At 60.2% G+C, this 20419-nt stretch overlaps 2 protein-coding genes across 2 annotated transcripts; both read right to left on the bottom strand.

The window, feature by feature from the left end:
* LOC136372345 (alpha-2-macroglobulin-like protein 1) lies at positions 1-11820 on the bottom strand. Its single transcript, XM_066336944.1, has 36 exons — positions 11624-11820; positions 11087-11276; positions 10613-10775; positions 10300-10352; positions 9655-9675; positions 9390-9543; positions 9181-9265; positions 8987-9095; positions 8787-8901; positions 8069-8178; positions 7765-7929; positions 7413-7640; positions 7040-7097; positions 6646-6791; positions 6290-6439; positions 6019-6126; positions 5724-5811; positions 5337-5502; positions 4962-5187; positions 4717-4843; positions 4365-4486; positions 4149-4200; positions 3970-4044; positions 3635-3811; positions 3435-3516; positions 3188-3344; positions 3011-3085; positions 2671-2827; positions 2360-2577; positions 2054-2269; positions 1859-1977; positions 1676-1766; positions 1463-1531; positions 1276-1378; positions 1074-1115; positions 1-658 (listed from the first exon to the last, which is right to left on the bottom strand). The coding sequence occupies exons 1-36, from the start codon at positions 11689-11691 to the stop codon at positions 639-641; spliced, it is 4305 nt and encodes a 1434-aa protein (XP_066193041.1). The 5' UTR covers positions 11692-11820; the 3' UTR covers positions 1-638.
* A 2347-nt stretch (positions 11821-14167) lies between these two features.
* Positions 14168-19616, bottom strand: AGPAT1 (1-acylglycerol-3-phosphate O-acyltransferase 1). The gene is made up of 6 exons (XM_066336956.1): positions 19277-19616; positions 16777-16910; positions 15572-15747; positions 15371-15466; positions 14999-15071; positions 14168-14818 (listed from the first exon to the last, which is right to left on the bottom strand). Exons 1-6 carry the CDS (start codon positions 19540-19542, stop codon positions 14607-14609), a joined length of 957 nt encoding a protein of 318 aa, XP_066193053.1. The 5' UTR covers positions 19543-19616; the 3' UTR covers positions 14168-14606.
* Between the last annotated feature and the right edge of the window lie 803 nt (positions 19617-20419).

The raw sequence follows: 20419 nt of genomic DNA, 5'->3' as shown, positions 1-20419 counted from the left end.
TGCTTGACTACATGGCTTTATTTAGATGCAGGCCAGGGGTTGGGGTCCAACAGGCCCTAGCTTCTCTCCAAGAGGCACCTGACTGGTTTGTGCTGGGATTGTGGAGTGTCCCCGAGTCCCTCATGGTGACACTGGGACTGTGTCAGTGCTGGGGAGGGGCCAGGGGTGGCACTGTGAATCCTGGTGTGGATGTGGGGTGGTGGGGACCTGCCAGGAAGCTCTGGCAGGAAGGGAAGAGCTCCGAGTCCCCTTCAGGTGCTGTGCGGAGGGGAAAGGCCAGGGCTGGTACCCCAGAAGCCTCGTGCAGGGGAGGCAGGAGGTGGCTCAGGGGTCTCCCTGTGGAGTTCCCACTGTGGCTGCTCAGCCAAGTCCATCATGTGGCAGGGCTGGAAAAGCCCTGTGTGTGTCCTTGGGCCGGCAGGAGTCCCTCAGCTGCAGATCCTGGCAGGAGGGAGCTGTGGCTCCATCCAGAGGGGCCCTGCTGAGGGCCAGTGGTGCTGGGAGGGTCTCTGGGCCACCTCCTGCCCCCGTGGAGGGTCAGGACCATGGCCAGGGTGGGAGCAGAGACCTTCGGCCTTCCCTGTCTTCAGCGGCTGCAGGAGCAGGGGCAGGGGTGGGCTGCCAGGCTCCAGGCTGAGTTAGACGTTGTCCTGCTCCTCTTCAAAATGGAATATGGTGCTGTGAGAGAATGCCCACAACCCCCCCACCACCCCTGCTTGCCCCTGACCCTCTGGCTGAGCCCCATCCCTTGGAGCTCAGTGTCCCATCCCTTGTGTGACCCCAAACTCCTGGGTGGGCAGCTCCAGGGGGTCGCTGGAGGAAGGCCAGGGCTGATGGGGGCTGGGCGCCCCCAGCCTGGACATCTGGGGCCTCCCTGACCTCTGCCCCCGAGCCCTGGCCAGCAGATCCCCAACAAGCAGGGCAGGACTCTGGGATGGACTCCTTTGTTCCCCACTCCCTGCCCACCTCCCTCTGGGGCTCAGCACAGCCCAGGCTGGCCCCCCAGGGTGCGTGTGTCCCCATCAGGGTCCCGAAGATGGGGTGACCCCTGGCCTGGCAGGCTCAGCGCCTACCTGAGCTGAGGGGTGCAGTGTAGGCCACATCCACACGGTCACCTGCAATGAGAGGGGTGGTGACCATGGGCCTGGAAAGGGGCTGCTCCCTTAACGAGCCAAAGCTCATCAGTGGGAGCTGGGAGCTGAGCCAGACCGCACTGAGCCCCTGGGGCTGCAGGGGTGGCAGCAGGGCCAGGGAATGTGGCCCTGCAGGGCTCACCTGTCTCGTAGTAGTCATACAGGGACACGGTGGCTGGCTGGAGGTTTCTCACCAGGAAGTCCTGCTGGGCTCGGAAGGAAAAGGTCTCCTCCTCCTTGCTCAGCTGTGGAGACAGCCCAGAGGGGAGGTGCAGCCACCCACTATAGGGAAACCCCCCCATGTCCCACAGCTCCTGTCCCCATCTCACCTGATCCAGGTAAATTGTCACCTGGTCGGGCTGCACCTCCACCTTCTTCACCAGGTTCTGCCTCTTCAGCTGCAGGGACACAGCTCAGGAAGGGCCACAGCTGCTCCATGAGTGCCCAGCACCCCGAGCAGGTGTCCCTCCTGTGTCCCACAGCTCCTGAGAGCAGGGACCTATGGGATGGGGTATGCCAGAGGGGGGCAGGGGGCTCCTCACCTCCACCACGGATTTCTTTTCTGGGCTATAGCCCGATGGCAGCTTGGCCTCGATGACAACCATGTTAGTGGCCGGACGCTCCCCGCTGTACCTGCAAGGGCAGAGCCCCGGGGTGGGCTTGGGGATTCCCTCCTCCCTGGCTGCTCCTGTCCTCCTCGAAGGTGGGATAGCCCCAGTCCCTACCGTGCCCAGAGCCGGAGCAGGAACTGGGGGTTCTGTGTGCCAGGCAGCGGCTCTGTCTCCACCCGCAGCTCAAACGCCCCCGTGCTGGGAGGGGGGGGCACGTTATAGCGCAGAGTCACCTGGGGGACAGCACAAGGTGAGGCCAGCTAGGGCACAGGCACAGGGGCAAGGACAGGGAGCCCAGGCTGTACCCACCTGCACCAGGGCACAGCCCTGCCCACGGGCTCGCAGCCCGTAGGTGCCCGGCAGCTCGGGCAGGGCCGTGCGCTGCAGCACCAGCCGGTTGCTGCTGTCCAGCACAAAGTCCTGCACTGTCCCTGAGGGTGATGTCACCGTCACCGTGAAGTCTCCATTGCTGCCATGGGTCAGGGCAGCGTATTTGGCCAGGGCTTGCAGGGCCACCACCGTGTCCTGTGCGTGGGGACAGCACCAGGGTCATCCCTGAGAGCAGCTCCCAGGAGAGGCCAGTTTGGAGCAGCCCCTGGAGCCCAGGGCCAGTACCTGTGTGGAGGCAAAGCCCCCGTAGGGGTTCTGCTGCTTGCAGAGCCAGCGGACAATCTGGGATGCTGTCCCCAGGTCAGCAGGGGACACGGAGGGCTGGGACAGGTAGGCCAGCAGGACATAGGCCGTCATCTCCACCTCGGCGGGCGCAGCCGCGGCCCAGGACAGCTCCAAGGGCTTCTGAGCCTTCCCCTTCCTCCGCCAGTAGAGCTGCCCCTCTGGGGGAGCAGGGGCAGCAGCTCAGCCTCTGCTGCGGGCTGCGGTCCCTCCCAGAGGTGGCACTGCCCGTGGTGCCCCTGCCTGGGCAGTACCTGCACTGACGCTGTGCTGGGCCAGGCGCTGCAGCTGCGCCTGCTGCTGCTCCCGCAGCCCCGCCAGCCCAAACACGTAGGCGAGCAGGGCTTGTGTGTAGGGGTTGTCCGTGGGAGAATCCTCCAGGCACTTCAGGGCCGAGCTCACCGCTGGCTCCTGGCATGGCAGCGAGTCAGAAGCCAGCCCAGGACATGGGACTCACTCAGAGCCCCCAGTGCTGCCCAGTGCGACCAGCTGTGCCCAGTTCAGGCTGCAAGGTGGCCTGGAATGGCCAATCACCTGTCCCAGCATCTGTCCCCACCCCACCAGTCCCTGTGGGAAAGAAGGGTCCATCCTCACCAGCGTGGGCAGCCCCAGCTCCAGCATCGCTGCCGTCACATATGCCGAGAGTGAGAGCTCGTCTGAGACACCGCCCTGCAAGGGGACAGCAGGACACGGGTCCAGCCGGACTGTGACACCAACACAGGGACACCCCCACTGCCCAGACCACATTCTGGGTCCCAGTCCCTGCCCCACCTGCAGGGCGTTGTTGAAGAGTTTGCCCACGCTGCGGAAGCAGCCGCTCTTCCTCTGGTGCTGCTGCAGCCACCGCAGTGCGTCCATGATGTGCCGCTCCTCGACGGCCACGTAGGGTCGGGCCTGCCCGAAGGACTTGAGGACAAACGCCGTCAGCCTGGAGCCAGGGGGACATCGGAGGGCTGAGTCAGCACTGGGGCTCCCTGGGTGCCAGGAGGAGCCCCGAATGCAGCTACAGAGCCCTCACCAGGTATTGCCCTCACTATCACTGTTCCCAAATGCACTGTAGGAGCCATCATCGTGTTTGTACCGCAGCTCCCGCTGGTACCCTGCAGGAGGACAGGGGCACAGGGCGCTATTTCTGTGCCCAGGGGAGCCAGGTAGAGTGGGGAGGGCGCTGTGCGACAGTGGTATCCCTCCCAGGCAAGGGGGCAGGGTCCCACTGACCGCTCTGCAGGAAGCCCTGTGCCTTGGCGCGGATGTCCGGGAGCAGCTGCCCGGTCTTCTCCAGGTACTGCTGGATGTAGATGTTGGGGGCAAAGCGAACCATGTTCTGCTCCCCACAGCCATAGGGCATGGCCAGGAGACTGTCCAGGTTCTGCAGGGCATTGCCCAGGATGTCACCTGTCCCAGGGGGGACACATTATCAGCTGTGCCCCTGCCACCAGTACCTATGTCCCCCTCTGTGTTGGCTCTGGGTGGTCCCACATCCTGCTGAGCCTGGGGACCTCTGCACCCGCCATGTCCCCTGTGATCCCCAGCCCCCCTGGCCTGTCTCTTACCCATCACAGTGACATGGGCTCTTTGGGAGCTCTCCAGGATGTTTGCAGGAATCTCCAAGGAGACTTCTTCAGCACCTGTGGGTACAGAGGCCCATGACAGTGGGAATGCCCAGCTGTTCCTGGCCTGGCCCGTGGCAGCCTCACCCACCGCACTGCTGGACACCCCTGGACAGTCCTACCTTCCTGGCAGAGCAGGGAGCTGTGAGCCTTCTCCACCAGGATCCCCCCAGGCTGTGTGGAAGCAGCACCAATCAGTCAGGAGGAGGGACCCACCTGTCCCCCTGTCCCCTGGATCACCCCGGCTTCGTGTCTGGGTGCTCTCTCACTGCCCTCCAAGGGCTGTTTGCACCGTGCTCCCAAATCCATCCCATTTTCCTCCTCCACAACCCTCTGACCTGAACCAGCAGGGGCTTTATCACAGTGTCCACACGGCCCTGGGCTGGCACCAGGGGCAGCTCGTTGCCACAGGGCTCGGTGGAGCTGAGGGCCTCGGTGGTCACGGTGATGTTCACTTCCCCTGCAGGTGCAAACACAGACCTCAGTCCCCAGGAAGGCCCCAAACTGGAGCACAGCCCCCTGGGCTTGGGGTGGGGCTGGCAGGGCTGGGCTGGGGGTCCCCAGGAAGGGTGGGAGTGGAGCAAGGGAGAAGTCCCCAGGTCCCATGGGGTTCCTGCCCTCCCTGCCCACCCTACCCCATTCCCTGAGGGAGTCCCTGGGCAGCAGGGTGTGGTGGTGGCAGCTCTATACCCAGGCTGTTGGCTCGCACGCCCCACTGGAAGGTCTTGGCTTCATCTGCACAGACACAGCCCCTGTAGGTGTCCCCTGTGCCTGGTGACACCTCCAGCTCCACCGACTCTGCCAGCGTCACCTGAACCTGTGGGACACAGCCATGGCTCTGTCAGACCCCAGAACTGGGGTCACCTGCCTGAGCCTCACCTGAACTCTCCAGAGCATGGCGACAGCTCCATCAGCCCCTGCCTGTCCCCACTCACCCTCAGGCACTGGCGCAGGTAGTTGAAGACAGTGGCCCTGAGGGTGAAGGTCTCATGGCGCACCACAGCATAGGGCAGTACCAGCTCCACGAAGAATGGCTGGAAGGCCGTGAGGGTGACAGCAGGGGACAGCCCCAGGCCCTGTGGGGCCATGCAGAACATCCCGGCCTCCCACTCCGTGATGGCGTCGGGCACTGTCACCATCATCTCGGCAGAGCCGCCCTCCCTGCGGCACAGAGAATATCATGAGGCCACCCCAGCATGACTGGTGGCATCGCCTGAGTGGCACCACTGTGACACTGCTGGTGCCATCCCACAGGGAGAAAGAGTCCTGAGATCCCCAACTGTCTTTCCTTGAGAACTGTCCACTCTCACCCCACAGGGACCAGGTCCCACAGCCACGTCTCTGGGAAATATGTCCGGGGTGCTGGGGGCTCATCCTTGTCCTCGATGTCTGGGATGTCTGCGATGTCTGGGCTGAATGCCCCCACAAGTGGGACAACATTGCTTTGCACAAAGGACCTGTAGTGTACATTCGCTCCTGGAAAAGGCAGAGCAGAATTTGGGGGCCTCAGGTCTCAGCTGGACCTCGTCTGCAGCCAGCACAAGGGTGACCAAAATCTTTTTCCATCCTCTTTCATCCTCTCTGATGCCAAGGGTATTTTCTGGATGGCTCCAAGTCCTCCTGAGGACACAGCAGCCAGGACTGGCCACCAGATCTTCACTCTTTTCAGCATAAAGGTGAAAAGACCCTGTGCTCACCTACAGGACCTGCGAGTCCAAACAAGGGGAACCTGCGTGGGCAATCCTCCCTGGTCTTGGCATTGGTGAAAAGCTTCAGTGCTGCACCCTATGAAAAAGCAGAGGTTGTCCAACTCCCACAGCCAGCAGGAGGAATATCCCCTTTCCAGCACTGAGTAGTCCCCAGGCTACAGAAAACAAGTAGGGAAGGAGCCTGGGCTTGGCAGGAAAGTCCTTTGCCACAGGAGTGGCTTTCCTAGCACTTGGGAGAAGCTCCTGGATGGGGAGGAACAGGGAGGCCCAGGTAGTTATTCACCTGGAATAACTTGTAGGTTTCCATCTTGGAGTCCCACCAGGAAAAGCTACAGGATGGTTCATCCTGGATGCTCTGGGGATAGTTGAATTCAGGCAGCGCTTTGTAGACCTGGGAATAAAGACGTGCAAAAACCTCGTTTTTGGAGCTCAGGGCTCTGCCTGGGAGCCACCACAACACTGGGTCCACATGACACTTGAGCCAGTGTCCTCCCACAGCCAGCCCAGGCTGCTGCAGGGGCTGCAGGGGGACCCCAGGCAGGGTCAGCACTCACGGCCTCGGCGTTGAGCTCAGCCTCGGGCTTCAGGAGCAGCACACTGCGATCCACAGCTCGGACGGCACACAGGGAGCCTGGGGCAGCCCCCAGCTGCAGCCTCAGCGCTGCCCCGGGTAGGGCCCTGGCCTCTGAAAACGCCATCTTCACCTGCACAGGGACATCATGGGGACAGGGGCAGAGGACAGTCATCCCCTGTGGAGGGGCACGACCAAGCCACAGAGAGGGAGGACTCTTCTCAGAGGGTTTGGGGATCAGGGCATTGATTGAGAGCTTGAGAGACTGCGACACTGTGATGCACCTGGAGCAGGATGGATGCCAAGGCAGGCAGCCATGGACAGCCCAACTCCTCTCACCTGATTGGGGAAGCACTTGGCCACGTAGAGCTCAGTGGTGTCAGCCACCATCTCGCCATTGGGCAGCAGCACATAGACCAAGAGCCTGGCCATGGGCGCCAGCTCCAGCCCAATGGGCACCTCCAGGAAGATGGATATCCTCTGTCCTGGGTCATGGAAGGGGGAGAGATGTTACCCAGAGAAACTGCAGCTGCTCCAGCCCTGGAAGTGTCCAAGGCCAGGCTGGACAGAGCTTGGAGCACCCTGGGAGACTGCAAGGTGTCCCTACCCAGGGCAGGGGAGTGGAATGGGATAGGCTTGGAGGCCCCTTCTAACCCAAATCATTCCACGGTTCTGTGAGGAGTAGGCACAGGGAGCAGAGCCCTGCACAGCCCCTCCATGCCATGGGACGTACCAGGCTCTGCAGTGACCTCTTTCCTGAAGATGCTGGTAATGGTTCCCTTGGCTATGACCTGCAGAGGAAGGGGTGAGAACAAAATGGATGCTGAGTGTGGAATCCAAGTGCCCGGATGTTGGACAGACCCCTGATGAGAGTTCTGGGATGGTTTTTGACCACACACAGTCTCTAGCCCCCCAACATCTCCCACTGGGATGCAGGCTGAAGAGTGGCAGCAGCCACCTCCTCTGACAGGTCCCTCAGTCTCTCCAGGACAGGTTGCTCACTGTCTTGTCCCTGGGGACACCACCATGAACGTGTGTGGATATGTGGCCCTTCCCACATAACCGCCCTGATTCCTGCTGCCCTCCCTCCCTGGGCTGGGGCTCACCATGAAAACCAGATCCAGGTTCTTCAGCTCACTGCCTAGAGCCTCCTTGCCAAAGATGGAATCCACATGGATCAGCTGGGAATGGCCACAGGGCAGCTCCCCCTCCGGGTCTCGGATGTGCAGGAAGCTCCCGCTCTTCGATGAGTAGGGCATGACTGCCAGAAAGGCACCTTGGTAGGTGACTGCTGAGTCCTCCTCCTGGCTCCCAGCTGTCCTGTTGACTTCAGCCTGAGGTGGGAATCGGGGTGAATCCACCCAGCAGCCCCCGAGGCTGGTGTAGCTTCAAGGCTCCACTCCACTGGAGGAAGCAGCTCCGGGACCCCTGAGGGGGGGACACGGGTGGGGCACTTACCGTCAAGGAGACCCTCCCACTCCAGCCAGAAGCCACCAGCTGGAAGGAGGCTCTCCCTGAGCTGTCTGTCAGGAGGTTTTGTGTCTTCGTTTCTCTCTGGTTCCTGACCGAGAGCAGGACCTGCCTCTGGGGCAGCCCAGAGCCGGTGGCTCCCTGCAGCCGGATCTGTGCCAGGAGGGAAGGGGAGATGCCACAGTTTGTGGGAGCTGCAGCTGTGGCAGAACAGGGCTGGGGGTGGGCAGGAGCAGGGCTGGGAGCAGCAGGGGGCAGGTGAGCCCTGCAGGGAGAGGGGACCCTTCGTTACCGTCCCGGTGTAAGGGAGGCCGGGCTTGTAGACGCGATCAGGGTTCTCAAAGCTGACCGTGACTATTTTAGATAAAACCTTGCAGCTCTTGGTGCTCTTCATCTCCAGCCCTATGGAGAGTGAGTGGGGAGCTCAGGGTGTTGCAGGGACACAGGACACAGCTTAGCTCCAAGCCAGTGCCCCTGTCCCCACACAGAAAAGGTCTCTGGACATTTGGGCTCCCAGCGTGGTTTGCATCTCCTAAAAGAGCAGCAGAAGCCCTGTGGAATATTTCAAACCTAAAGCCAGGGTCCAGCTAGGGGCAGACACTTCAGAAAAGGCTCTTCACCGAAGCACCACCATGAGGGGCCCCCTGGGGCCACTGGGCACAGGGACAATCCCTGCTCTCCTTTCTCTCCAGCCAGGCCAGGCTCCCCCAGGGTGAGGAGGTGGTGAGTGAGGGATAAGCTCAGAGGTGAAGCCACCCCACCAGCCTGGGTGAACCCAACCACTCTGCCCTGCCAGGACTCAGCTCCCAGCACTGACAGAACTGCTGGATCTTGGAAAGGTGTTTTTCCTCTGCTTGGAATTCCAAGTCTTGCCAGGCCGACCTGACTCACACCCCCACCCAAACCCCATCCCTGCATGTGCAACCCTAAATCCCAGCAGTGGTTTTAGGAGTTCCTGGAGAAGACCAATCCCTTAGGAGCACCTAGGGATGGCCACACTCCATCCCCACCTGTCCCATCCTCCACCAGCGATGCCTCGACTTCAAGTTCCTTCCCCGGCTCCAAGATGGTCTCGTTGAAGGCAGCCAACGAAACCTCTGTGGAAAAGCAGCCGCTCTTCTCTGTCTGGAGGGAAGATCAACCCCATCAGCAGCATTCCCAGGAAGGAGCCATGCCAGTGACACCCCCAGTCCCAGCCTGACCAGCTCACCTGCCCAGTAACCTGGGTGCAGGTCTTCCCCTTTTGGTGATACCAGAGCCTCTGAGTGAGGCACATGCCAGCCTGGACCTTCCCCTGGACAGGCTTCCCGTAGGTGTAGCTGTGTGGGGACAGTGGAGAGGCTGTTCCAGGGGGGGCCCACCCTGCTGGATCCCCCCATCCCCCATTTCCTGTGCCCAGCTCACCGCCCACAAATCTGCACCGAGAACTTCTCGTCCTTCTCCCACAGCGCGCTGGGGAGATGAATGGTCACCTCAAACTTGGGCAGCACTGGTGGACAGGCACAAAGACACAGGGTGGTCACTCCCAGGACAGTAACAACATCTCCTGGGTGGCTCGAGAGGGTCAAGACCTGCTGCTCATGGTGGGATCCCACTTCCCAGTCCCCGTGTACCGTATTCCTCCACGCTGAAGGAGTGGCTTTTCCCCTCTACGTTGATGGTGTAGGTGCCCAGGGCTGGCTCCGAGGCCAGGGGGAGGGACAAATCCACGATTCCCTGCCGAGGGGCCACCTCCCGCCACTGCGCGATGCGATTCCCGCTGGGATCCTGCTCAGGGACACGCGGGATCAGCGCCCGGGGAGCCCGGCAAACAGCCCCCAGCTGTGTCCTGTGCCCCTCTCCGGAGCCCACCCCACTCCCTGAGTGTCCCCAACTGACCTTCAGGAACACCAGGGGCAGCTGGAAGGCAAAGAGAGGATGGTCAGAGGAGCAATTCCCTTCCTTGGGATCTCACCAGGGCGGGCACAGCCATGGATGGGGCAGAGGGAGGGTTTTCTGTGGGATGCTGTGAACTTCCCAGCCCTCAAGATACTTTGGGATGGATTTTGAGCCTGGCTCCAGCAGGGATGAGCTGAGGACACTGCCATCCTGGCACAGAGAGGTGGTATCTCCCAGTGCCCTAGAAAGGTTCCAGAACCCCTTTAATCCGGGAACATCTTGCACTTCCAGGGACCCCAGTGATTGCTTAGGGGTGCCAGAGGCTGAGCCTGCCGGTATTCCTGGTGTCTGATGCCTTGATGGATATCAGCACATTCCCCACTTCCCACTCACCAGGGCTGCATCCCTAACTGGGAGCTGGCATGGGCACATTCTCGTGTCACACGTGCCCTCTGCTTTCTCCTTCCTGATCCTGCTGCATCCCTGAGCAGCACAGGGCATCCCTGCCCCCGGGGCAGCTCCCCGGGCAGAGCTGGCCGGGGCAGCATTCCCAAGGTGAAAGGTGACTCCCACACCTCTCCCACGGCTGGCTGGGACACTGCAGGGAGCCCTTGTCACCTCCCCACGTCCCAGCCTTGCTCTCACCTTCTGGTTGCTGGGAGTCAGGTCTTTATCCAAAGAGACAACTCGGAACTTCACTGCGAAAGGAAACGGGGATGGAGGAGCGGCTTCCGCAGGGAGGGAAATCCCCCATGGGAAGGTGGATGGAAATCCACCCTGAGCCCTGCACTTCCCCTCAGGCAGCACAGCCTCCAGCGAGCCCTGGCACTGCCCTGTGCCCGTGCTGGGCATTCCAGGATATCCCAGGACAATCCTCCCATTTCCAGGCAGTGCTGGAGCGAGGCCGGGCCTCCTGACTCCTCTCCCCCAGCAGGGTGATCCCTCCGGCCTCCCTCACCTTCCTGCCCAGGCTTGTAGACAGCCTTGTCCGTCTGGATGAAGATCCCGGGGTTCACAGCTCTCAGCATCACCTTCTTCGACTCGGAGACATTCAGGGAGTCTCCTTGGATTGAGACGTGCAGGGCCACGATCTCCTCCCTCCCTTTGGCAGGGGCTGGAGCCTGCAGGGGGAACAGCAGCTCTGCGTGGGGACAAGGACGGTGCCCGGGCTCCCTCCAGGGTACTCGGAGCACTCCTCACCCTGGGAACACCTTCCCCAAGCCAGGGGAAGAAGCGTCCCCCCAGCACACTGTAGCTCTGCAAACGGGGCCATTCCAGCCACCGGATAATCGGAGCCGAGTTTTGCCGCGAGATGGGGAAGTCACATCTGTTCCCAGCCCCGCATGGAGCTGATGGAAACGGCCTGGAGACCAGCCAGGGCTGTCCCTCCCTGCTCCCGAGTGGCTTGGGGGTGACATGGGGTGACACTCACGGGGAAGGTGACATTCAGGTGCAGATGAGGCTCCAGGACCTCTCTCCTCAGCAGGGTGATGGGCAGGATCCTGTTGTCCCCCTTCAGCTGGACATGCACCTGGACGGGCCCCTGGAGGTCACTGAGGTGCACCCAGAGCGTGGCAGGGTGAGGGTGGTACAGCACGGCCGGGGACACCACCACATAACTCCTGGCAGGGACAAGTGACAGGAGAGCCCGGGGCTGAGGCACATCCAGCACGGCCTGGACCTGGGAAAGCCCTGGGAGCATAGGAACACCCCCAGCCTCCCCTCTCTGCTTCTGGGCTGCGCTTGGCTCCTCAGCTCAGCTCTGCAGGCGAGGGCAGAACTCCTCAGAGCCGCCACAAGCACCAGGGCTGTGTCCTCAGTGCTCCTGGGCAGGGAGAACCCCCAGCCTGAATGTTCCCAGTCTGGGCAGCAATCGGACCACAGGAGGGATTGAATCCCACCAGGAATTGCAAGGGAGCCAAGGTTAAAGCCACTCCAGCAGGCACAGATGGACACAGAGGGGACTTACGGTGCTCCAGAGGCCCTGGCTAAGAGGAGCAGGATGGTGAAGAGGATGGGAAGGGCTGGAGACATCATGTCTCCAGCTGGATGTGAATGTTGGGAACAGCTGCAGCCTCCTCCTGCAGGTCTTGGATCACTCTGGATCTGTGTCTGAAATGGGATCTTTGTGTCCCATCCAGTGAGGAGCTCGGGGCTGGCAGAGGAACCCCGAGCACCTGCAGATAAAGTCCAGGCAATGTTTGCCCTCTACCCAGAGCTCCTGGGGGTCAAGGATCCCAGGGGGTTTTGCAATATTGGGAAAGGTCCCTGGACTTCAGAGCAAGAGCCACCTCCACACAGGTTTGCTGGGAAATGATGTCAGGAGGTAGCGGGAACACATGGAAAATGAAAATAGGGAGCACAATATCAGGAGTGGCTGGGGACTGAGAGTGATTTCTCAGAAAGGGAAAATTTACAGGTATTTCAAATGTAACCAGATTTGGGCTGATCACATGTCCCAGGTTGGCTTTTTGCCCACTTTCCTCCAGTTCCATCCAGTCTGAACAGAGGGACAGGAGAGTGTTGGGATGTGGCAATGCTTCATCTGCTCCCATGCCACACATGGGAACTGGACACCTGCCAGGGCAGGGCTGAGCTGCTTCCCTTTGTCCTGGTGGGAATTGAGGACAGTTGAGGAGCTCCACGACAGCCCCCCAGTGTCCTGAGCACATCCTGTGCTCTGGGGCCTGGCACATCCCTTCCCCTTGAGGGTGTGGGAGCTATGGAATGGTTTGGGTTGGAAGGGACCTTAAAGCATTTTCAGCCCCTGCCATGGGCAGGGACACCTTCCACTACCCCAGGGTGCTCCAAGCCCCACCTAACCTGGCCTGGGACACTTCCACAAATCCAGGGGCAGCCACAGCTGCTCTGGGAATCTGTGCCAGGGCCTCACAGGAAGCCATGGATGGGGCTGACCCTTCCCGTGGGATCTCGGGTGACCCATCAGGGATCATCTCAGGTGATCTCAGCGACAGCTCTGTCCCCACACCTCCCCAGCTCAGATTTTACTGGACACAGGCTCTGCCCACCTCCCTGCCCTTTGGACCTGCCTCACCGGCTGTGGGTGGCCGGAAGGGGCTGGACCTGCCACCCCCAAGGACACAAGGCAGGAGCATGTCCTGCCAGGATGTGGGCAGGGGTCAGTGCCCTGCCAGACATCCCAGCCTGCTTGGACGGACAAGGAGCTCACGGACCACCCAGCACTGCCAAGGCCACCACTGACCCCCACCCCCAAGTGCCACATCCATATGGCTGTGAAATCCCTCCTGGGCTGGGCAACCAAAGCAGCCAGGCAGGACAGGCCTCGGAGGACCAGAAAAAGCAAGTTGTTCCCAGAGCCCCTATTGCAAGGTTCTTTCCTTCTCCTCAAACTTTCACCTCCCACTGACAGAGAAAAATCCAAGGAGGGCTCTTGCTGGACCCTGGCCCTCCAGGCAGGACAAGGGTTTGCTCAGAGCAGCTGTGGCTGCCCCTGGATCCCTGGAAGTGCCCAAGGCCAGGCTGGATGGGGCTTGGGGCACCGTGGGACAGTGGAAAGTTGTCCCTGCCCATGGCAGAACTGGATGAGCTTTAAGGTCCTTCCCACCCAAACTATCCCATGATTCTATTGATGCTTAACCCCCCAAACCCAAACTTTGGGCAGCCAAACCATCCCCAAGGTGGTGAGGGTGTGGTGAGACCCCCAGGCCAGCTCAGAGCTGACATATGCCATCTGTTGGGAATCCTGAGAAGCAGGAAAGGATTAAGGAGGTTTTCTGGGACATGGGACCTTATTGTGCCCTTGGCCATGTCCATGTGACATCTCCTGATCCTGCAGGTTGTCCCTCATGGGAAGCCTCTTTGCTATTTCATGTCAGATGATTGCAACAGATTTGAAGGATTTCCTCCATAATCCAGCTGCTCCTGAGAGCAGAAATTATGCCAAACCAGAGCTCTGTGCCCGTGGTTTGCACGTTTTATCCCAGGATAGGAGGGGAAGGTTACCCACACTGCTCCCCACAAGGGGACAGCCACACCCTGCCCCATCCCTGTCCTACTGCCACCCTGGGGTGCTGGCACAGGAGCTGCTCAGATGGGAAGGAGCCAGGAGATCTCAAATTCCTGTCTGGCTGCAGGGAACCATCCAGCTGTTGGATGAGTCATGATCCAGAGCCCACGCAGAGGTGCCTCCAGGTGGGACTATGTCCAGGTGGGCACAGTCCAGGTATTGCTGGAAATTTGAGGATGCTCTTCTTGTGCATTTACTGATGGAGGTGGAGCTCTACCTAAGGGACTGACCCAGACCAGTGTAACCCTCACCCTGCCATGTGCTCCTCACACCATCCCTGGAGAAGCTCTGGGGATGCTCTATGTGCAGGGATGAAGTCTCCCTGAGGAGATGGATCCCCCACCCCCTCAGCCCCCTCAGCACAGCCAGGACATAGCACCAGCTCCAGACTCTTTAATGTCGCACCTCTGGTGCACAGCTCAGCTCCAAGGATGCTCTCTCCCACCCCTGGCAACTTCCCCTGGACTACGTGTCCCCCTCCCCAGGCCACACACTCTGGGCCCCTCCCCAGAGCTGGCTGCACCCAAACAGCATGTCCAGCTTGTAGGAGCCTCTGGAAGGAGAATCTATGGGGGAACCCAACAATCAGGAGTGGAAAATGGGGTGGGAACCGCCAGCCCCTCTTGGAGCATCCCTGCCCTGCCCAGCAAGCAGGCAGGAGCCATCCCAGGGGACAGCCACAGCTCCAGGTCTGGCAGAGGGACATCCAGGGAATGCACAGTCACAATGAGGGGCTTTAGAGGGCACTTTGCTCTGTTTTGGGGGTGCTGCCTGGTCCCCATCCTGTCCTGCTCTGCTCCATTTAGGGCACCGTCCTGCCGGGGCGGTGGCACGGCTGCAGGACACCTCCTCAGGGGACAAAGGGACACCTTCCTGCTGTCCTCGAGGGACTTGCTCCCTCTGCCTATTTGCTGCTCCCAGCTGTGTCCCCCTGGCCCTGGGGGCTGTCCCTGTCCTCCCCTGGCTGCTGCAGAGGCTGGTCCCCGTGGTCACTCTTGGACATCTCAGCCAGGGCCTCGACCATGGCCTGGCGGACACTCTCGGTCAGTTCAGGGACATCCTTTGGACTCAGGCCCCGCGTTTCTACCCTGGGGAGGACTTGGATGGTGCAGGTCCCTGGGGGAGGAGGAAAAAGTCAGAGATGTGTTAGAGGGTCCCAGCAAGAACCGGATATTCCCCCGAGCATCTTCCACCCCAGCTGCCTCCCACCCCTCAGCCTCCCATAGACACCCCCTAGTGCCTCATCCCCAGTGCCAGCCCTGCCCTCTGCCATGGGAATTCCTGTCCATCCCTTACCTGAGGTGAATCTCTTCTCCTTGGAACTGAAGAAGTCCCAGTATGGGGAGATCACAATGGGGACAATGGGAACCTGCAGGACACAGAGGGTCAGGGGGGTTCACCAGACAGAGCCCTCCCTAGATGGGATTTCTGCTCCTGCCTGTCCCTCCCTGGTGCTGCCCAGCACCATATCTGTCCCTGGGGACCAAACCCCGCATCCCTGGGGAACAAACCCCCCATCCCTGGGGAACAAACCTGCCCATCACTCTGCCCCAGGGTCCACACCCACCCCACTCCACCCAGGGTGAACCAAAGGAGAAGGAATCATTTTTGAAAAGGCCTTCAAGACCATCGAGTCCAACCTTTGACCGACCATAAGGACGCTCTTACCTGTGCCTGCACAGCCAGGTGGAAAGCCCCACGCTTGAAGGGCAGCATGGATTTGCCTGGGTTCCTGGTGCCTTCCGGGAAAACCCACACACGGAGCTGCAGGGGACAGGGACAGAGGTGACCCTGGCCCTCAGCCAGGTCAGTCCTGCCCACACCCCCTCACCCCAGGGGTGTTTCCCCCCCAAAGGCAGCTGTGCTCACGTTCTCTCGCCGCATGGTGCTGGCGGTGCGGGAGATGACCCCGATGGCCGCGTCCCTGCGGCGCCGCTCGATGAAGATGATGCCACTGAGCCAGCAGGCCCAGCCCACCGTGCCCAGGTAGAGCAGCTCCCGCTTGGCGATGGGCACACAGCGCTCAGGGATGACCTCCACCATTCCTGGGGCACAGATAACATCTATTAACATGGGCATCAGCCTGACATGGGCACAGGGCCAGCTAAGTCTCATCCCTGACTCACCAGGTCTTGACTTCAAGCCCTGTGTGACCTTTGTTCAGGTAGGGTGAGCTAGAAGTATCCTCCCAGGACCCTTTGCAGCTATTATGTTAATGAACCTAAGTTCAGCTCTGCTATTGGTTGTCAATGTTCCATATTTGCTTCTAGAACCCTCTATCCCCAAGCCTATATATGGCCACTCCCCTCTCATTTCTGGTCTTGGGAGTTCGCCCCCATACAGCTTTTGTCCTGAGAGTTCTGTGTTTGGTTTCTGGGCATTGTCCCTATTTTATTTCTTATTAAAGTGATCTTCCTTTTCAGGCACTTCATCACACCCACCCCTTTTTCTGCACCACATCTGCCCTGAAATCAGGAAACCCAAAAGACTTGTTGCAGTCAACTCACAACTGCGACACATTAACACCTTCCTAACCCCATGGTATTGGCAGCAGAAAAATCGCCTTGGAAAACTGATTGGAATTTGAATTCCCCCAGCTGGACAAACCAGCTGGATATCAGGAATAAGTTTTGCAGTGGAAAAATCAGTTTGGAAAATGATTTAGTGCTTGGAATTAAGCTTTCCAGGTTGGACAAAACAGCTATCAGGAAAAAGTTCTGCAGCTCAATCAGCCCTGAAAGGTGATGACTGCAGAGAGGAACTTCCTATAGAGGCAAAATTATATCAGTGCACAGATCAATTAATCATTTATACCCTAATATAGGACCAGGTTGGGGATTTTTAGTCTTGACTTAAAGGACTTTCAGCTGTCCCCAGTCCCACGACCACCCTGTGGCATCACCTCCCGCTGTCCCACCTCTCCCTGCAGCACAGCCCTGTCCCAAAAGCTCTCCTGGTCCAGTGCCACCACACATCCCTGCCCTAATCCCGGTGTTGACTCCCCAGAGCCATCCTGGTGCCCCCCTGGAGTCCCCAGAGGCGCCGAGGACCCCCCCGCCGTGCCCCGCACGCACCCATGAGGTCGAGGGAAGCCTGGTGGTTGCAGACGATCACGAAGGGCCCCTGCAGCTGCAGCCGCTCCGAGCCCCGCACCCGCATCCTGATGCCGTAGAAGCGCTTGAGGGGCAGGAGCGCGGAGCGCAGGAGCCTGCCGGAGATAAGGGACGAGATAAGGCGGAGGGACACGTGTGGGGAGCGGGTCTGCAGCGGCCGGGGCGGGCGGGCTGGGCTGCGCCTGCTCTGCTGGACCCGGCCTCGGGGACGCTTGGGTTTCCCACACGTTGGCAGCCTGTGAGGCTCAGAACTCACCTGGTTCCCACCTGAGCGGGGCCCGGCTCCTGGCTCAGAACAGAGGGAGCTGCTGGGGAGGGAGAGTGACCAGCACGAGGTCACACTCGAGGGTGGGAGTGAAAAAACAGGATTTGGATATCCAGGGATGATGGGAAAGCAAAAAGAGAAGGGGAGGAATGGGAATGGGGACGGGAATGGGGATGCGGATCTTCACATCCCAACGAGGACAAACTGTCTCTGCTCAGCTGGATCCGTGTGTGGACGGGAATCCAGACCCCAGACTCCTAAAGCAGAGCCTGATCTCAGCCGAGAGGAGCTGAGCTGGGCATGGATGAGCACAGGCGACGGGTGGCAGAGGGACAGGCAGATCCCCAGGGATGTGGGTGACCCTAGGGACTGCCCCTGCGCAGCTTTGTGTTGCAGGCGGAAGGGAAAACCAGCCCGGATACATTCCTTAGGGGAATCACAAATCGCTCCACCGGAGCTGCGGTGTCGGGAAGAGATGGGTCTGAGAGGAAAAGGTGTCACATCCCGGGAGGGCTGGACAGGAAGGGGAATATCAGGATCACAGCGACGAGTGACGCTTAGTATGAGAATAACGAGAGGAATGGAGGGAGGAGGGAGCACCAGGGATTCCAGCAACCTTGGAGATAAAGTCCTGGGACACGTCGGTGTTGGAATGAGGCACTGTCCAACCCACAGACAGTCTGTGCCGGGGTCCCCACATCTGTCACTGCCCCCAGGGGACAGCGCACGGAGCAGGGAAGGGCTCAGCACCACGCAGGGGTGAGAAGGATGGGGGTCCGTGGTATCGCCCCCAACCCTCGGGATCCGCCGGCTGGGATATCCCCGAGGAGCCGAGGAGAAGCAGTGCCCCAAAGCCAGGGCTAATGACAGGGAAGCGCTCCCAGCCGCGGGCTTTGGGATTCGGAGGAGAGGGAGCTGAGCGTGCTGCGCCGGGTGTTGGTGGGACGAGATAAGGCAGCGCTGATAAGGCAGGTGAGTCACTCTGCCTCCCTCGGGGATTTCCAGCAGGCCGGAAGCGTTGGCTTTGGAGCAGCCCTGGATGCTGCGTGCACCCAGCATTCCAGCCGGGAAGGACCTGGGAGAGGCTGCAACACCACTGGTAACACCGAACCTGCGACTGGTGGCAGTGATCCTCTGACTGATAACACCAAATCTCCGACTGATAACACCGAACCTGCGACTGATAACAGCGAACCTGTGACTGATAACAGTGATCCTCTGACTGATAACACCAAATCTCCGACTGATAACACCGAACCTGCGACTGATAACACCGAACCTGCGACTGATAACAGCGAAGCTCTGACCACACTCCCACCACAGGCCAGAATCCATCCACAAAAATCCTAAATAAATTTCTCCAGCTGGGATATTTTCCCTGTGACATCAAAACATCCCTCCTGGTGTGCTCATCCTGCCCAGGAATCCAGCAACGGGATTGCAACACCCTGACCTTCCTCCGGTGTTGCACAGCGATGTCATCTCAGTGATGTTATCTCCCTGCTTCACCCTCGGGAGCTCGAGTCGGGACATGGCTGTGATCAGGACATGGCTGTGACAGGGACAGGGCTGTGCCCCTGACAGCCACCAAGACATCCCAAAAACATAAAAACATGGAAAAATTTGGGTTGGAAGAGACCTTAAACCCATCCAGTATCCCCCCCCCCCCCCCCAGCAATGGGCAGGGACACCTTCCACTGTCCCAGGTTGCTCCAAGTCCCATCCAGCCTGGCCTGGGACACTTCCAGGGATGGGGCAGCCATGCAATCATCTGTGTCAGGGCCACTCCACCCTCAATCCCTCTGCCAAAGTGCTGTTTCAGGGTCTCCCATAGGCAAAAACAGAGACACAGCACTGGGTGTGCATTTGTCCCCTGACCCCCAACCCACACAAGTGATGACCCCAACATTGCCATGACCAGGAATGACCCCTTTTATGTTATTTCAGACCTCAGGGACCACAAATCCCAACTCCAGCATGGCCTGACCTTCCCTGGGCATTTCCAGCACCTCCCATATCACAAGATGCAGTTCACTACACCATGGATGTGACCACAGCCCTCGCCATGGCCCCAGGGCTCTGTCACCAGCTGTGAGTCCATCCAGGGCAGGACAGAGCCTGTGGCCACAAACCACGGGACTTCCTCCGCCTGAGCCAAGCCCCAGCCAGCTCTCCCCATCCCCAGCCCACACTCACTTCATGTTCTCCACGGAGCGTCCCCGGAAGGCGGCGAAGGGGGACAGCAGGGTGGCCATGGCCACGATCCAGCAGTTGAAAAAGGCCACCTTGCAGAGGTACTGGAAGGAGGGGCTGCACCTGTAGAGCAGCAGCGCTGCCAGGGGCAGGAGCAGCAGCCCGTGCAGCAGCAGGTCCATGGTGCCACCCTGGAGCTCAGCCCACAGCCGGGACAGGACTGCGAGTGGCCGGGGCTGCCGGGAGCGCGCCAGGTGAATCAGGAGCATCCTGCGTGGGCGGCTGGGGCTGGCCCAGGGGAAGGCTTGCTGTGGATCTCACCCCCGGGATGGAGTGGCTCAGGTGGAAGCAGGACACCCCCCCAAGGGTGGAGAGTGGCCATGAGTCACACTGGGACCCTGAGTCACCTGAGATGTCACTGCTGACAGGGCCCTCCTGTGTCATTGCTGTGACTCCAGATTGATAAGATCAGATCTGCTGCTCACAAAAGTGTCCCTGTCCCAGGAATCTCTCCTGACCATGGGGATGCCAGCCCTAGGAAAGGGAGTCTCAGCTGGTGGGGACAGCAGGAGCTGCTCCTGCTCCATGGCCATCACCCCAGCCAGGCTGGTCACAGTCACCTGCTGGCACCCTGCAGAGCATCAGATTATTGGAAGACATCTCCCATCTGGAATGACAGCAGGAATGTGGCACCAGCGCTCCCCATCCCTGCTCAATTCAGGCAGCAGGACCCCCTCTGCCCTTCCCCTCCCAAGGCCCAGCAGCTGTCCCCAAGGTCCCCACAGTGCCTGGGGGGCTGAGCTCTGTCACCTGCCAGCCTGGGCTGCAGGAGGTGCCAGCCCTTGGCCCAGTTGGCAGCTAGGGGCTGTGTTACATTAGGTGTTTTCATGGCTGCAATTAGCACAGGCTGTAATTAACCTCTCCTCCTGCTCTGGTGCCTTGCTCTGGGCACAGAGGATCCAGGCCAGCCCCGTGGAAACTCCTGGAACCAAGTCCTTGTCACATCAGGGACACTGGGCTGCTGTCAGCCCCCAGTAGCATCACTCAGCCCCTCTGGTCCATGGCCTACATCAGGGACTCACAGAATTCCAGGACGGTTTGGGTGGGAAGGACCTCAAAGCCCATCCAGTGCCACCCCCTGGATGG

The sequence above is a fragment of the Sylvia atricapilla genome, chromosome 27 (genome assembly GCF_009819655.1).
Source record: "Sylvia atricapilla isolate bSylAtr1 chromosome 27, bSylAtr1.pri, whole genome shotgun sequence".
Taxonomy (NCBI): domain Eukaryota; kingdom Metazoa; phylum Chordata; class Aves; order Passeriformes; family Sylviidae; genus Sylvia; species Sylvia atricapilla.
Note: the sequence above shows the minus strand (reverse complement) of the source record. Positions and strands in the feature narration are given on the sequence as shown.

Excerpts from the sequence above, each read along its gene's own strand:
- LOC136372345 (XM_066336944.1), bottom strand. The coding sequence starts at position 11,691 with ATGATGTCTCCAGCCCTTCCCATCCTCTTCACCATCCTGCTCCTCTTA. Across the intron at positions 5,503-5,723 it reads TGGACTCGCAGGTCCTGTAG|GAGCGAATGTACACTACAGG; the intron begins GTGAGCACAGGG and ends TGCCTTTTCCAG. Across the intron at positions 2,270-2,359 it reads GGGGCTTTGCCTCCACACAG|GACACGGTGGTGGCCCTGCA; the intron begins GTACTGGCCCTG and ends CCCCACGCACAG.
- AGPAT1 (XM_066336956.1), bottom strand. The coding sequence starts at position 19,542 with ATGCTCCTGATTCACCTGGCGCGCTCCCGGCAGCCCCGGCCACTCGCA. Across the intron at positions 15,467-15,571 it reads GCACCATGCGGCGAGAGAAC|CTCCGTGTGTGGGTTTTCCC; the intron begins GTGAGCACAGCT and ends TGTCCCCTGCAG. Across the intron at positions 15,072-15,370 it reads ACCTGGCTGTGCAGGCACAG|GTTCCCATTGTCCCCATTGT; the intron begins GTAAGAGCGTCC and ends TGTGTCCTGCAG.